Source organism: Hydractinia symbiolongicarpus, chromosome 8, assembly GCF_029227915.1.
Source record: "Hydractinia symbiolongicarpus strain clone_291-10 chromosome 8, HSymV2.1, whole genome shotgun sequence".
Lineage (NCBI taxonomy): Eukaryota > Metazoa > Cnidaria > Hydrozoa > Anthoathecata > Hydractiniidae > Hydractinia > Hydractinia symbiolongicarpus.
Genome location: NC_079882.1, coordinates 21,357,169 through 21,371,006, shown reverse-complemented (window position 1 = coordinate 21,371,006; position 13,838 = coordinate 21,357,169). Strand labels below are relative to the sequence as shown.

Genomic DNA, 13,838 nt, shown 5'->3' with positions numbered 1-13,838 from the left:
AAATTTTTAGTTGACTTACTTGGACTATTAAAATGGAGAACGCAGAAAGAAAAATTGACAACTATATTACCTGCTCTTCATAAAGTCAGTGGTCAGGAAATTATGAAGGTAAGTGGTGATATTGATCAACTTTATCCATATATGTAGAATACATCTAACATTTAACAATCTGTTTTAGTTTCTGCAAGATACCTTTGATGCTCTTTTTGCAATACTAACGGAAGATTCTGTAAAGTATGGTGAAATGGTGTCTGATGCTGTGGTATGTGAGTCTTATATTTTAGGCAATTCAAACAAAGCATATGCACATTTCTCAAACAGGAAGAACTAACAACAGGGTGTAATCCAAAAATGTAAAGTAAGCACTGCTAAATCCCAAATGGGAATTTCATCAAGGTGGTTTAGGTATTATTAAAATCCTATTTCTCACATCTTGTATAAAATGGGCCATAAGTTCCTATATTTTGTAGCGAATATAAATAGCTCCTCTAATAAATTGATAAATTTGGGAAATAGCTATTTACGACTACTGAGAAAGCTGAATTACCCCCTGTACAATATTACTGTCCCTCATGAGTATTGTAAATTTATAACAAATATAAATTAATAAATTGAAAATATGACTAGTTGTTAGACCATATGCGTATTTTTAACACAAAGTACTGATTTGACAGCGATTTTAAACTGAATATAGATGTTAATATAAGCAAAACAGAAAGAATGTGCTTCATATCATTTCTGATGTTTTTACTTCGTCTCTTTTTGTAGGTGTTTTGTATTGGTCTTCTAGCTGACAAGAAATATCATCGTTTTCGATCAATCTTAGATAAATATATTATAAAATTATTTAGTTCAACTAAAGCATATATGTGAGTTTTTATAGTTAGGTCCTTTTTTATGTTATTGGCCTTCTTCACAGTATTTTTCATTTTAGTAGTAATATAAGGCGATTTAGAGAAAAAAGTGGCTAAGTTCAAATTTTAGTAGGCATTTTGGATATGGCATGCGTGACATATCAGATGGTTGTTCTTTGAATAGTCAGCATTTTTGTCAAAATTTCTTGTATAACCAACTTGTACATCAATTATTTAACTTCTGACTCATTTTTTGTCAAATAGCTCTATCGTTGTTTTGATTTGATTAATTTCATTAAAGTTAAAGTTTTCACTGTATATGTTATTACAAATGATTACATGAGATTTCATTCAATTTTGAGGTGAAATATAGGACTGTTTTCACTTAATTTGTAACATCCCTTTTTTTTATAGAACATTGATTGATGTACTACAGCAAAATATTGAAAATGCTCAATCACCTGATCTTGGGGCAGATAAAAGAGAACATACAATTAAATACTACAAGGTGACATACTAAGCATGCGACCATAATACTGATTTAGTTCTCTCTCTCATCCTGAAATTTTAAGTTGTGATCTCTTACTAATGTTATAGGCGTTGGAATACTTGATAAAATTTGTTGTCCGCTCAAGATCACTATCTGAAAGGTATGGAATATCCATAATACTATAGAATGATTAAAACTGGCATGCATTTTCTATTCATAATAGAGTATTAAGTACATTGCATCATCTTGAATCTTTTTTAGAGCTGCACCTGGGAAAGCAAGGCTTGAGTTTGAAGGCTCGATTAATAGTTTGTTCTCAAGTATTATGAATATGATGAAACTCAGTAGCAGCCAGGTTTTACCTTTACAGGTGAGAAAAGTCCTAAATAATTACATGCTAACGAAAAACAGAAACATTGCTTGAGAAAATATATCAACGTCAAATGCGGATTGTTTTTTTATTTATAATACACAATTAAAATGACACTAAAATGTTGATATATTATGGTAATGTCTCCTAGGGATGTGCTTTGAAATATGTTCCTGCAGTATTTGGAGACCTTCTTGAAGCTTATGACGCGTCACAGTTAGGGTATGTTTACACGGGTTTTTTTTAAATAAGTTGATTTTAGTTAGAAGATCTTTTGCATAACAAACTGTGTTGTTTTAATGTTTTTTAGATATTTTGCACGAGACCTTGTAGAAAGAATTCCTCCAGGAAGGTTACAAACACAGAAGTTGACGTGCATTCACCAGTTGGTCAAATCACCTTTATTTTCTAATCTAGGTATTGTTAACCCTCTTCCCGACTCTCTATTATCCACACTTGTAATGTGGTACGAACCTTACATAAGCCTTATATTTATAGCGAGCCGGGAAGTTATTCGTCCCATGGTTGTTGGGCAGCTTAGAGCGAATATGGAAAAGTTTGAGGAGTTAAAGATTTGTGCTGATATTATGAATGAAATGCTATCTAGTTTTGATAGAGGGCCCGACATGGTAAGACCAGAGCTCGTTACATTCTACAAATCTTTAATTTGAATCAATCAATTTTTTCTTGTATTTTCTTTCTTTGTAGGGTGACACAACTAATGATATATCATATTTGGTTTCTAATTTATTTCGCTGTATCGTACAAACAGTCATCAGAATGAATCTAGCAAGTCAGCTAGTGGTAAGTTTCAAAATAATTAAAAAACTGAATACCTTCCAGCCTTGTATTCTTCAGATCTTCGTTTTTTTCACATGAAATTTTCAGTTATTGCATATTAAAGAGAATAAGTTTATTTTGTTTTCAGTATCAAAATAAGCATCAGTAAAATAAAAATAAGTTTACGGAGCTGCTAATCATTTAGTACAAATTTAATTTTGTGTTTTATGTTCATTTATTTTTTGATACTTATTTATTTTTGTTTCAGGGCAACTATGTGGCTTTCATTGTTGGTATATTGGATTTAATGAAGGATGATCATTACAAATTATATATTGAATCCTATCTGAATGATTACGAACTACTTGATGGTTTAATGGAGCTCTTCTTAGTCTTTAGGGAGTTTGTTAAAGACAATGTCTACCCTAAAGCCTGGATTTCAATGACCATGATACAAAACAAGTAAATATGGCTTGTCTGCTATAGGCAATTAATATACTAAAAATGATTAAGTATTAAGCCTTCATAATGCTTGTCTACTGTTTTTGTTTATACCAACTTTCTTTTATATGTACTTGCAACAGGCATTTTCTTAACCCTAAAACATTTTTGCTCACATCAATTGTTAAGTTTTTCATTCCTTTACTTGAAGATGATAACAAATAAATAAAACTTTTTAAATTGGTGTGAAAGTTAAATATGTTAGGTTGTATAGCTATTTTTTTCAAATTAGAGTTAGGGTAGGGGATTTAAATCTTAATGCATTCTTTGTGGTCATTAATATATTTTCAAATCATTTCTAGCATAATTCTGCGAGCACTCCAATACTTTTCTGAAGCATTATATGACAGGTTTCTTATTGGCGAAGCTTTTCAATACCAGGTAATTATCGTATTTTTTACCATGTCATCTCATAGTGTATAGGGAGGGTGTAAACACCCATTCACCCTACGCCACGATTTTCTAGAAGGTTTCCATCTCCAATTGTCGTGTTCTGAATGCATTTAAAATTCTGTTTGCAATGATGTACCGTTATTGTATTTTTAGCTGTGGGATAACTTCTTTCAACTGGCTGTTGCATTCATAACTCAAGATTCTCTTCAACTTGAGCAGTTTTCAGACAGCAAACGAAACAAGATCTTAGAAAAGTAAACAACTTTATATTCTGCCTCTAGATTTGAAAAATAACAGTCCATTCTAAACCTTTCACGTATCCTTTTTTTTTAATTTTCAGATATTCTGATATGAGGATGGTGATTGGATTAAAAATTGTGGATATGTGGCAGTTCCTAGGTATACAAAACGGGACCTAATTAAGAACATAGAAGAATATGTCTTGATTGTTGTAAGTTTCTATATGACTACGTTTTACTTAGGTATAAATAAGATAAAACTCATTCAAGACATGGTGCGGCCATTTCTGGAAATGACATTGATTCCTGAAACAGGTAAGTTTCTCTTTTTTTCAGTCACAATGCTCGAAATGTAAAAGAAATTGCGTTGTTGATATTTTTGATTTCTTTTTTAGAGTTGCGCAAAGGTACAATACCAGTTTTTTTCGACATGATTGAATGTGAATTCAGAAATAGGCAACACTTCAAACAGGTACACTTACCTCTTTAAAAATAATAATAATAACAATACATTAATTTTTGTGCCTTCTTCGTGAATGCGAGGATGCGTTTACGCTTTCACCTATATTTAGGTGGAGTCTGAAGTTATCATCCACTTGGATCATTTGATTGAGACTGGAATGAAGGGTGACGAGGAATATAAAGAATTATTTAGTCAAATGTATGTTGTTGTTTTTTACCCTTCACTGTGGTTATTTTCATTTTGCCATACATTAGCACAGTTTTTTGTTATACAAAACCGTCTGCCGGCAACGTTGACACACGAAACAATTCTCAAAATATATATCTCTTATTTAGGTTAACTCAGAAATTTGTACAAGAAAAGAAAAACAATCCCCGGTTATGTGAAGTTGGTCTTCTGTTTGTTGAAACGATCTCAAAGTTGTTGTCAAGACTTTTGGACTATCGATCAGTAATACTGTCGGAAGATAATATCAACAACAGAATGAGTTGCACTGTTAATATATTAGTATGTAATTACTCTACTTTATTTTGTTCTATATACTCTTCCAGGAAGTTATTTAAAAGCTGGTTAGTTAGTTTAGTTAGTTATTAGTTATTTAGCAAATTGATTGCTTTTTAGAATTTTTACCAAGATATAAGAAGAGAGGAAATGAAAGAAAGGTACGAGAACTTTTTTGTTTACATTCACGACTGGGAACCTGGAAAATTTAGGGCAAATTGCCCAGATTTGCATTCAGATTACCCAATAACTTTTCATTGGAAACTTTATCATAGGAACAGCCACTGCGACTCACCCTAGAGTGTGCATTTAAACTGGGAATAAATTTGTATGAAACATACGCCGTGCCTTATTTTGTGCATAATCTTTCAGTGTAGTTATAATTAAATTAGTATTAAATTTTGCTCGTCACGAAATTTCGCCAATCAAAAAGTGTATTATTGTTTGTTCATTTAATTTCGCATTGGCATAATCAAAAGTCATATTTTTGTTATTTAATTTCGCAAAAAGAAATAACTTCAAATTAAAGTTTAAATTCTTGAATTTCGTTAAAAAAAATTGTACCGGCTAATTGATATCAGATCTATATTAACGATCTACTTCACTGCATGCGACTTTAAATAAGCGTAAACATCTGCTAGCTGTTTCTAGATTGATATTACTCCTGTCTTAGGTTGTAGTACTTGGGGGTTTTGACCTTTTTACGTTTTGTCAATGTGTTTTTTGTCGTTGTCAGCGTGTGTTGTCAATGTGATAGCCATGTTATTACGAACTTTATCGCGCAAATAACGTCATTTTTATATGGAAGATCTAGATGCATTTCGACCATTTACGGTGCTTTATGAACTAAGGTATCTCCTAAAAACTCAAAAATAAGACCCAAAGAGAAGAATGTTGAAGTTACATATCGATTCACAAGACCTACATATCCAGATTGTCATTTGAGCGTGGCACATTAAGGTGAATATTCGAGAAAACTTGCGAAACAGTTTTTGTGCCAATTACATGACATTTTGGCTGTAGAAGGAAACATCATCTGACTGCATTTTCCACATGTGCTTCTCATAGTCTACGATTGTGAGATACAAACATTTGCTTATTATAATTTTAGATATTTATACAAACTATGCGATTTGCATATCAGTGTTGGCAGTTACACAGAAGCTGCTTTTACATTGCTACAACATGCAGAGTTACTAAAGGTAATACTTTGTAACCTGTAATTTGTCGCACTGCATAGTCTGCACCTTTATCACAAATTTTCTTAAATATTTCAGTGGTCTGATGAACCTTTAAACAATACCAATACAAATATCACATCCAATCGATATCAAGCAAAAACGCAACGAGAATTAAAAGAAAGACTTTATAAAGATATCATTGATTATTTTGACAAGGGAAAGGTAACAAGAAAATAAATTCGCATATTTTATTCCTTGTAGCGATCAGGACTTGTAAGGTATTACTATCTTGACGATACTGTCCAAGTGTAGTTTGATTTATTTATTATTTGATAACAGATGTGGGAGTATGGTATCAGTCGATGCAAAGAATTGGCTGTGCAATACGAAACAGAGACATACGATTACATCCAATTGAGTGAAATACTGGTAGGTATTATATTTCATAGTTCGACGAACTATGAGTGAGGAGAAAATGATGTAATAATAATGAATTTTTCTTTGTGTTTAGGAGAAGCAAGCACGCTTCTTTGAAAACATCATAAAAGCTGTTGTCCGACCTGAACCTACATATTTTCGTGTGGGCTATTTTGGGAGAGGCTTTCCGACATTTTTAAGGGTATGTTTGATTACAATCTCTCCATCTTGTTTGTTTGTTTGTTGTTATGTGTAAATATTTATTGTTTGGTTTTGTTTTAGAATAAACTTTTTGTATACCGAGGTGACGAATTTGAAAAGTTGAGTGATTTTTCACTGAGGCTACAAGTTCAATTTCCTGGTGCTAAGGTAACAAACTTTCCATTCATATTTTTCTATCATAAGTACGCATATTTATTTTAATGTTTAATCATATTTGGTATAGTTTCTTGGCACATTGGTACCTCCTGGTGCGGATATAACAGATTCGATTGGTCAATGTATCTTTTTGCTAGAAATATGTTTGAAACAAATAATTTTAGTAACCTACTTCATTATTCCATGTGTTTGCATTGAACAAACATTAACAATTTCGCGGAACCTCGTGAAGGAATTTTTGAGTTTTCTGTTTTAAAGCCGTATTTTTTTTGCCTGAAAGGTGTATAATTTGTTCTAAATTATGACCTGATTTTCTTATAAAATATTCTGTTGCACAACATGTGTTTCTCTGCATCCATACTTACTGGAAAGTTAAAAACAAAACGACTATTCTTCAGGGGAATATTAATCAATGAAAACAAAAGAAGTGGTTGGCTTGGTACTTTAGAAATATATTTTTTAGAAAACTTTATACTATTTTCCCGCTTTTATTTGATAAGTACAAGTAAAATCTGAATTGTTTTTACTTGTGAGTCTTTTTCAGACTGATTTTTTTTCTTCTTTTTTTTGTTTTTAATAGTCGAGAATATTATTTATGAATAATTATTTATGAAATTTCTTTAAATTTTTGGGTTAATATGAGAAAATGGATATTTGATCAAGTTCTATAAATGTGTTCATTAACAATATGAATATTACTTCGTGGATATTGTGGTTGAGAACAGAAGCAATCACAAGTAAAAACAATTATTGGTAGCTTGAGGGAGAATTGTGAGGGGATTCTTTTCTGTTTTTTCCTTTTTTATGAGAAAATTCAGGCTTGAACCTTTAGCTGTTCTTATTTTGTTCGTAAAAAACAAAAAACGTGCCACACGGAAGTGCATACAAATGCGATTCCTGTGGTGTATTTTGCAAGTCACAAGTCACCGGTCATTTTTTATAGCCAACTAAATTTTAAGAAAACGTATTTTATTTTATTTCACTAAACGCAGTACTGGTCAAACGTTTTCCTTGACAAAATCGTAATAGGGATTCAAGTTTGCAAAGTAGACCCGAAGCCAGTTGAAAGAAGAAAGTTTCGCGGGAAAAACGTGGCTATACAAATCAAAAAGTGAGTAGACGCTTTCTTTTACGAGAATACTTCAATTCTAACGAGGCTGGTCATTATTCTATTTCTCTATTATTATAGACCTATATCATATTCTTGTCTTGTGTTTTAACTCGTATCTTGAACCGTCTCCTATGAAACATTGGCTGTAACCAATTATTTTTTAACAATGATTTTTTGAGCTTCTGCTTATAAGATTTTGTTGTTGTCAAGTCGTGACTTGGTTTTTTTAAGATTCTACGAAGTTAACGACGTTAGCGAATTTGCATTAAATCGTCCGTTTCATCGAGGCAAGAAAGACAAGGATAGCGAGTTCGCGGTATGTTTTTATTCTTTTAATGTCTAGACTTTGATCATGCCTAAAATGAAGGTCTGATTTAATTTAATTATTAATAAAGGAAGGAAGGTCTACTGTATTTATTTTTTGTTTGTTTCAGACACTATGCATTGAGCGTATTACGATGAATACCGAATACACATTTCCGGGTAAACTTCGATGGTTTGAAATTAAATCATGTAATACTGTAAGTAGTGACGTCATTTGCTTCCTCTTTTTAATATTGGATTTCTTTGTGTTTTCTACATACATTTGTTTTTTTTCTTCCACATTCATTCATTCATTCATTTATATATTCATTCATTTGTTCATTCATCCATTCATTCAGTTATACATTTATGTTCTTTAAAACAAGTTGTTCTGGAACACTCATATAACATTTTGAGAATAATATTTTTTTGGTTTATAATAAATCGCAAATATTCTGTTGAATTTTAAGATGTATATTAATTTTTGTAACAGCAAGTAAGAGAATACTAAGAAGTTACGTTCATACAAAATCAATTCAGTTAATTTGTCATCCGCTCACTTGTAAAGCGACAAACATCAAAGTATTTTTGACGTCATTGGGGTGCTTGCCGAAAAAATGATTGAAATTTTTTATAGGAGAAAGTTTTGATAGAAGAAAGTTTTGCGTATACATCAATAACGTATTTACCCGTTTGATTTGTTGCCCTTCGAAGGTTATATTTATGGTTGTTGCGATAGGGTTAAATAAAAACATTTTGAGGGTATTGACTGGGCTAGCTAATTCTGTTATTCGAAGCATATATTTTGTAAATATACATAATAGATTCAATTTTACTGCAAAATTTGACATAAGAATCTTGCCAGGGAAAGCCTCCTCCCCATGTTTTTTACATTTGAAGCTAATGGCTAGCCTCGTTTCCATGTTATTTGGTCATTAACAAGAGAACATAACTAGAAAATTTGCTGTAAGAACCTTGCACGGAGAAGCTTTGTTTTCGAGTTATTAGCGTCTTTACGAAACAAGAACAGGGCTATCTGCGATGGAGAAAATACTATCATTTTTTTAACGCGCATGTACAGCTTAGGGTAAATCCTCCAAAACAAAGTTGCTGTTCTTCCTTTAACTCGTTTTTAGGTTGTGGGAAGAACGTCAAATATTTTAACGAAGTAAAAATGTTATATGGAAAATTAAATTAGGTTTTCTAAATTTTGTGAGTTTCGCATTTTTTGCAATTTTGACAGTATAGCCATATTTGTTTTGGTTGTTTTTCACGTTGTCGCTTTTGCTTAAACTTTCATAAACAATTTTTGCATGTTTTTTATATGACAGACAAGTTGTTGACAACGTCGTTGCAGATAGTCCCTGTAACTGTCTCTCGTAAAAGTTCCTAAGTATTACATTTGAAAATAACAATGCGAACTTATGGGACAGTTTACATCTGCAAAACTAGTCAGCGACACAGAAGAGCACATAATTATCTGGTCTGTAGAATAAAACTACCACCCGAAACACTACCCCATGTTTTTAATTAACCCGTTACGATATGTATCTGGGAAACGAATGCTGATTTGTTCAATATTAATATGCTATGAAGATTTTGAGGTTAATTTATTTGCGAGTGAGAGGTAAGCTTTAAAAACCGAAATCGACTAGTCTGAGTTTGCTAATTTGTATTAAATTTTGTCGAAATCGAAGTCGATTAATCGAATCGTGTGTTACTGACCTAAGATTAAAGTTCCAGTTTTCACGATACGTATTTGTGAAACGAATGCTGTTCTGTTTACTACTAATATGTTAAGGTTTTGAGATTTAATTGTTCATTTATTAACAGATTGAATTGTCTCCTATCGAAAATGCAGTTGACACTGTCCAGACGAAAAACAAGGATTTATTGACATTGATCAATCAATACCAAGCTGATGACAGTTTAAGTCTGAATCCGTTAAGCATGTTGCTAAATGGAGTGATCGACGCTGCTGTTATGGGAGGAATATCGAACTACGAAAAGGTAGCTTGCATTATAAGAAGAACTCTACTTGATTAGAAATTCAACATATTCACTTTCTATTGACATTAAATTATCCCATTCTTTAGATCTTTTTCACAAAAAAGTACATTACGGAAAATCCAGATCATACAATCTATATCGACATTTTAAAAGAAGCAATAGTTGAACAGGTAACTAATAATTTTAAAGCACAAATTTTTGCGAGATATGTTGCACAACTACATGTGGAAAAGCAAATTTTCGCGAAACATCACATTTTAATAACTGCGTATATTATTTGGCTGGTTTAATTTCGGTGAAGGTCATTTCCTACTATTGTTAAATTCAAATTAGGGCGTAGCCTAGTTAACTAAGTGTCAACAGCTTAGACGCAAACGCACGTGTCAAAGCAAATTACTACTTTTATTATTCCAAATACTTATACATGATATAGCCACTTTAGTGTTTGAAACACTGTTATTTATGTGGGTCCTGTCTTCGGAATGTATACGTAAGTTTACACCGGCATACCCTACACAATTTCCCTCACATGGCATTGCTTGACCCGTAGCTGTGGTAGAGGCACTTGCTAAACATGCCCGCGCTGTGGACCGAACCTCGCGCCATTTAAATCCACCAATGAAGAAAAAATGATCTTTCAGAGCAAACCCTGAATTAATATCAACCATTGAGCATAGAGTCTGCGTGCCCACATCTTACCCTCCTGAATGTTAGCGGAATTAATCATTTCTATTTGGGTGAGTGGGACCATTTCTGCTAAGAGTTTCCTGATCCCGTGATAAAAGAACAATAGATGTAACCAATCAAAAAGCTTGGTCAGCATTCTAACCGCAAAAAATTCGTTTGCGACCCAGCGTAATTCTTCCAACCATAATTATTCCGATTTCCAGATGGTTTGGGTTGTTTATTAATTTTAAAAGATGAGTGTGGAATAAAAGCATATTTTTCTGTGGTTCCTCAGTTAGACAAACGAATCTCCGACAAATTTGCCGCCCTTATTCATTGGTCACTTGGAATTCTTTTCTTTCATTCGCTCTTAACTTAGTTAAGAGCGAATGGTTTCACTCACTCAAACAAACATAGATAACACGCCGACTGTTTATACTAGCGCAAGATGTAGCCACGCTATAAACACGCTTTTTTCAAGTACCTTTGCGCTCAATGGTCTGCGTAAGTCCGAGTTTGCTCTCAGAACTTTTCGTGTCTTAATTTTCCTTATGAAAGAAACTTGATATCAGCGAAACAATTTAAGCTAAGTTCACGCACGTGTTGATAAATTCGCTAAATTCTGAGCTATAATACTTTACCTTTTTAACATCCCAACGTTTTTCTCTCTCATTTAGACAGATATTTGCGAGAAAGGCTTGCACATACACAAGCAGCTTGTTTCGGAAGAATTAAAACCTTTCCACGAGAAAATGGAAACAGTTTTTAAAGACACTCAAAAGAAAGCAGCCCCCTATCGAAAAAGCCAGGTCAGTACTACTGCTATGAAGTACCATTACTCTACATCTGTTTCGTTGAACATGCTTGTCAATAAACATCTTTATATTAGCCTGCGAAAAATAATCAACTCGGCGGAAGTCGCGAGATTCGTCCGACCAGTGTTGTTCATTCCAGTAGAAGACCAAGAGTACAATCAGAATTTGGTATACTTGGAAGGTAAAGTAATTTTCCATTCTACCTGTCAGTTTGTTTTTGGTTTTTTTTTATCTACTTTTGTTTTTATTTCAGCGGAAGTAACAAACCGGTTTCCAGCGGTCCACCGTTACCACATCGCTACACTACGTCCCTGCAACAACCAGCAGATGCACCTCCAGTTCCTGATAAACCTAATCGACACACCACTATTATTGGTCCTAGTTCTCCTGTCCATTCAGCTATTTCTTCTGTAAATGATCTGATAGCTCCAGCCTTACCAAGAAAACCAACTAGAACCTTCTCAACATCAGTAAATCAAATTTACTAATTATCATTTTCATTTTCATTTGAATATTATGTCTGCTTAAAAAAGCAATTTTTATATGTAATTGAATTATGAATTATTCATTTATTTTCCATTTCAGCCTAACTCATGTGCTGTACCTTCTCACTCTACAGTATCTCATTCCTACTCACATGTCACAATCCACTCTGATGAAATCCGACCAACAGTACCGGAAATACCCTCGAATTTACCGCCTCCATATAGTCCAAATGGATCACCAAAACCTCCACCGAAACCGTCGTTAAAATCGTCTCTTAGTAATACACCGCCCATTGAAGAGGGAGCGGTGGAAAATGACGAAGATGATGAAGATGATCCTCCTCCTCCTCCTCCTCCAAAAAAAAATGCGCAACCAGTGGTAGAAGAGAATGAAAAGCCTGAATCGGTTAGTCAAATATAGTCAACAGTAGAGATCATTTTTCGCGTTTAACATTACCCTTTGTACTACTTCTTTTTTCCTTTCTTCAGGTTTTACCGCCACCGCCAGTACCGCCAAGACAAAAGCCAAGCTAATTTTCTTTAACTTTTAAAACTCGATTAATCGTCTTAGGCGCTTATTTAAATTTGGACTTTAAGGGTGGGCTTTTATTCAAGAGGGATAGTAAATCAAGAGTAACAGGTATAAATAAACACTTATGTGAGCGCAAATGTTTATGATTTAATTTTTTCTACGCCAATAAAATAATAGCGAACTGCTTAAACCTAAATTTGACTTGAAGTTTTTGTGCCGTAGATGATTTTAAGCTGTTTTTGAGTAAAAGGCCGTTTTTTCCAATTTCTAAAAAATTCGAACTGTACTAATAAATTTAAATAACCGCCCCTGGGCGCTTATTTGAGAGGGGCGCTTAGAAAATACGAAAAAGGGAAGGCGCTTATATCAGAGTGGGCGCTTAATCGAGAATTTACCGTACATGAATTTAATTCTTTCTACTGTCATGCGCATTTTTGAAACTGCGTAACAATTTTTTGAATGCTCTTCGTTGCTTCCCTGTGTTGTATTTAATTGTAAAAATATTTTTTATACATTAGTAACTTAATATTTTAGTATTCCACAGTTCTTCTGTTTGTTTGTTTGTTTGTTTATTTTTATATTTGTTTTAACACGTTTTATATCCACCTTTTGAACTTTTGTAATTTTGTACAAATTCTTTAAGTATAGCGTTGCACTTTTGTTTATAAGAAAAAAGCCTTATAAAAAGACGAAGTTGTTCCAAAAATTTACAGCGAGTTAAGAACATTTTAAGTCTTCGATGATTCGTAATTAAGAACATGAACAAACTGAAAATACTTGCATAATCGCTCATTTTTCAAAAAACGTTTTAAAAAGATCTTTAGCCTTTAAAATGCGAAAAATTGATAGCATTTTGAAGCTTTCGGGAAACACGATGTTCTTATAATACAACATGTATTTTTTCTACCGTTCAATTGTATTCACATTTTTGTTCACATTAGTGGTTGCTTTTTCGGACTCTAATACCTTGTATATTGACCATCAGACTAACGAAGTAAAAGTGACTGTCAATCAATGTGATAACATTTAATTTGCATGTTTTGTAAACAGGATTGTTTTGTATGTTATATCCTAGTGCGAATGTTTTAATTAATTTAATTAACTTTTCTGTTTTTTTTTTGTTTGTTTTTTTATTTCACTGAAACACACATATTTTGTATAATTACGTCATATACAAGACACGTACAAATCATATAAAGCCTTGAAACACAAACCTATGTAACTGATCACTATTGCAGCACCTTTATTACAAGTTGGTCCTAACGAAATTAAAACGTTTTTATTACCGTAAGTAGCCAGGAGACCCAATATTTTTCTTACCACCAGGAAATCGGAATAGTGAAGGTGGA

At 32.9% G+C, this 13,838-nt stretch overlaps 1 protein-coding gene across 3 annotated transcripts in view; it reads left to right on the top strand.

Moving 5' to 3' along the window:
• Window positions 1-13,591, top strand: part of LOC130655320 (dedicator of cytokinesis protein 1-like) — a 31,316-nt gene extending 17,725 nt beyond the window's left edge. For all 3 annotated transcript variants that reach the window (XM_057458058.1, XM_057458057.1, XM_057458059.1), the window contains exons 25-59: window positions 11-108; window positions 179-262; window positions 769-869; window positions 1,269-1,362; window positions 1,452-1,504; window positions 1,606-1,714; window positions 1,866-1,936; window positions 2,025-2,131; window positions 2,213-2,343; window positions 2,423-2,518; window positions 2,763-2,956; window positions 3,298-3,376; window positions 3,542-3,642; window positions 3,729-3,787; window positions 3,871-3,942; window positions 4,023-4,099; window positions 4,200-4,288; window positions 4,426-4,597; window positions 4,712-4,752; window positions 5,703-5,793; window positions 5,869-5,994; window positions 6,112-6,201; window positions 6,284-6,391; window positions 6,472-6,558; window positions 6,635-6,689; window positions 7,597-7,678; window positions 7,910-7,994; window positions 8,113-8,199; window positions 9,815-9,991; window positions 10,078-10,161; window positions 11,335-11,466; window positions 11,547-11,653; window positions 11,726-11,942; window positions 12,058-12,363; window positions 12,447-13,591. In XM_057458058.1, the coding sequence (XP_057314041.1) occupies window positions 11-108; window positions 179-262; window positions 769-869; window positions 1,269-1,362; window positions 1,452-1,504; window positions 1,606-1,714; window positions 1,866-1,936; window positions 2,025-2,131; window positions 2,213-2,343; window positions 2,423-2,518; window positions 2,763-2,956; window positions 3,298-3,376; window positions 3,542-3,642; window positions 3,729-3,787; window positions 3,871-3,942; window positions 4,023-4,099; window positions 4,200-4,288; window positions 4,426-4,597; window positions 4,712-4,752; window positions 5,703-5,793; window positions 5,869-5,994; window positions 6,112-6,201; window positions 6,284-6,391; window positions 6,472-6,558; window positions 6,635-6,689; window positions 7,597-7,678; window positions 7,910-7,994; window positions 8,113-8,199; window positions 9,815-9,991; window positions 10,078-10,161; window positions 11,335-11,466; window positions 11,547-11,653; window positions 11,726-11,942; window positions 12,058-12,363; window positions 12,447-12,491 (3,707 nt within the window). In that variant the 3' untranslated portion in view covers window positions 12,492-13,591. The remainder of the gene's footprint in view (window positions 1-10; window positions 109-178; window positions 263-768; window positions 870-1,268; window positions 1,363-1,451; window positions 1,505-1,605; window positions 1,715-1,865; window positions 1,937-2,024; window positions 2,132-2,212; window positions 2,344-2,422; window positions 2,519-2,762; window positions 2,957-3,297; window positions 3,377-3,541; window positions 3,643-3,728; window positions 3,788-3,870; window positions 3,943-4,022; window positions 4,100-4,199; window positions 4,289-4,425; window positions 4,598-4,711; window positions 4,753-5,702; window positions 5,794-5,868; window positions 5,995-6,111; window positions 6,202-6,283; window positions 6,392-6,471; window positions 6,559-6,634; window positions 6,690-7,596; window positions 7,679-7,909; window positions 7,995-8,112; window positions 8,200-9,814; window positions 9,992-10,077; window positions 10,162-11,334; window positions 11,467-11,546; window positions 11,654-11,725; window positions 11,943-12,057; window positions 12,364-12,446) is intronic.
• The last annotated feature ends 247 nt before the right edge of the window (window positions 13,592-13,838 follow it).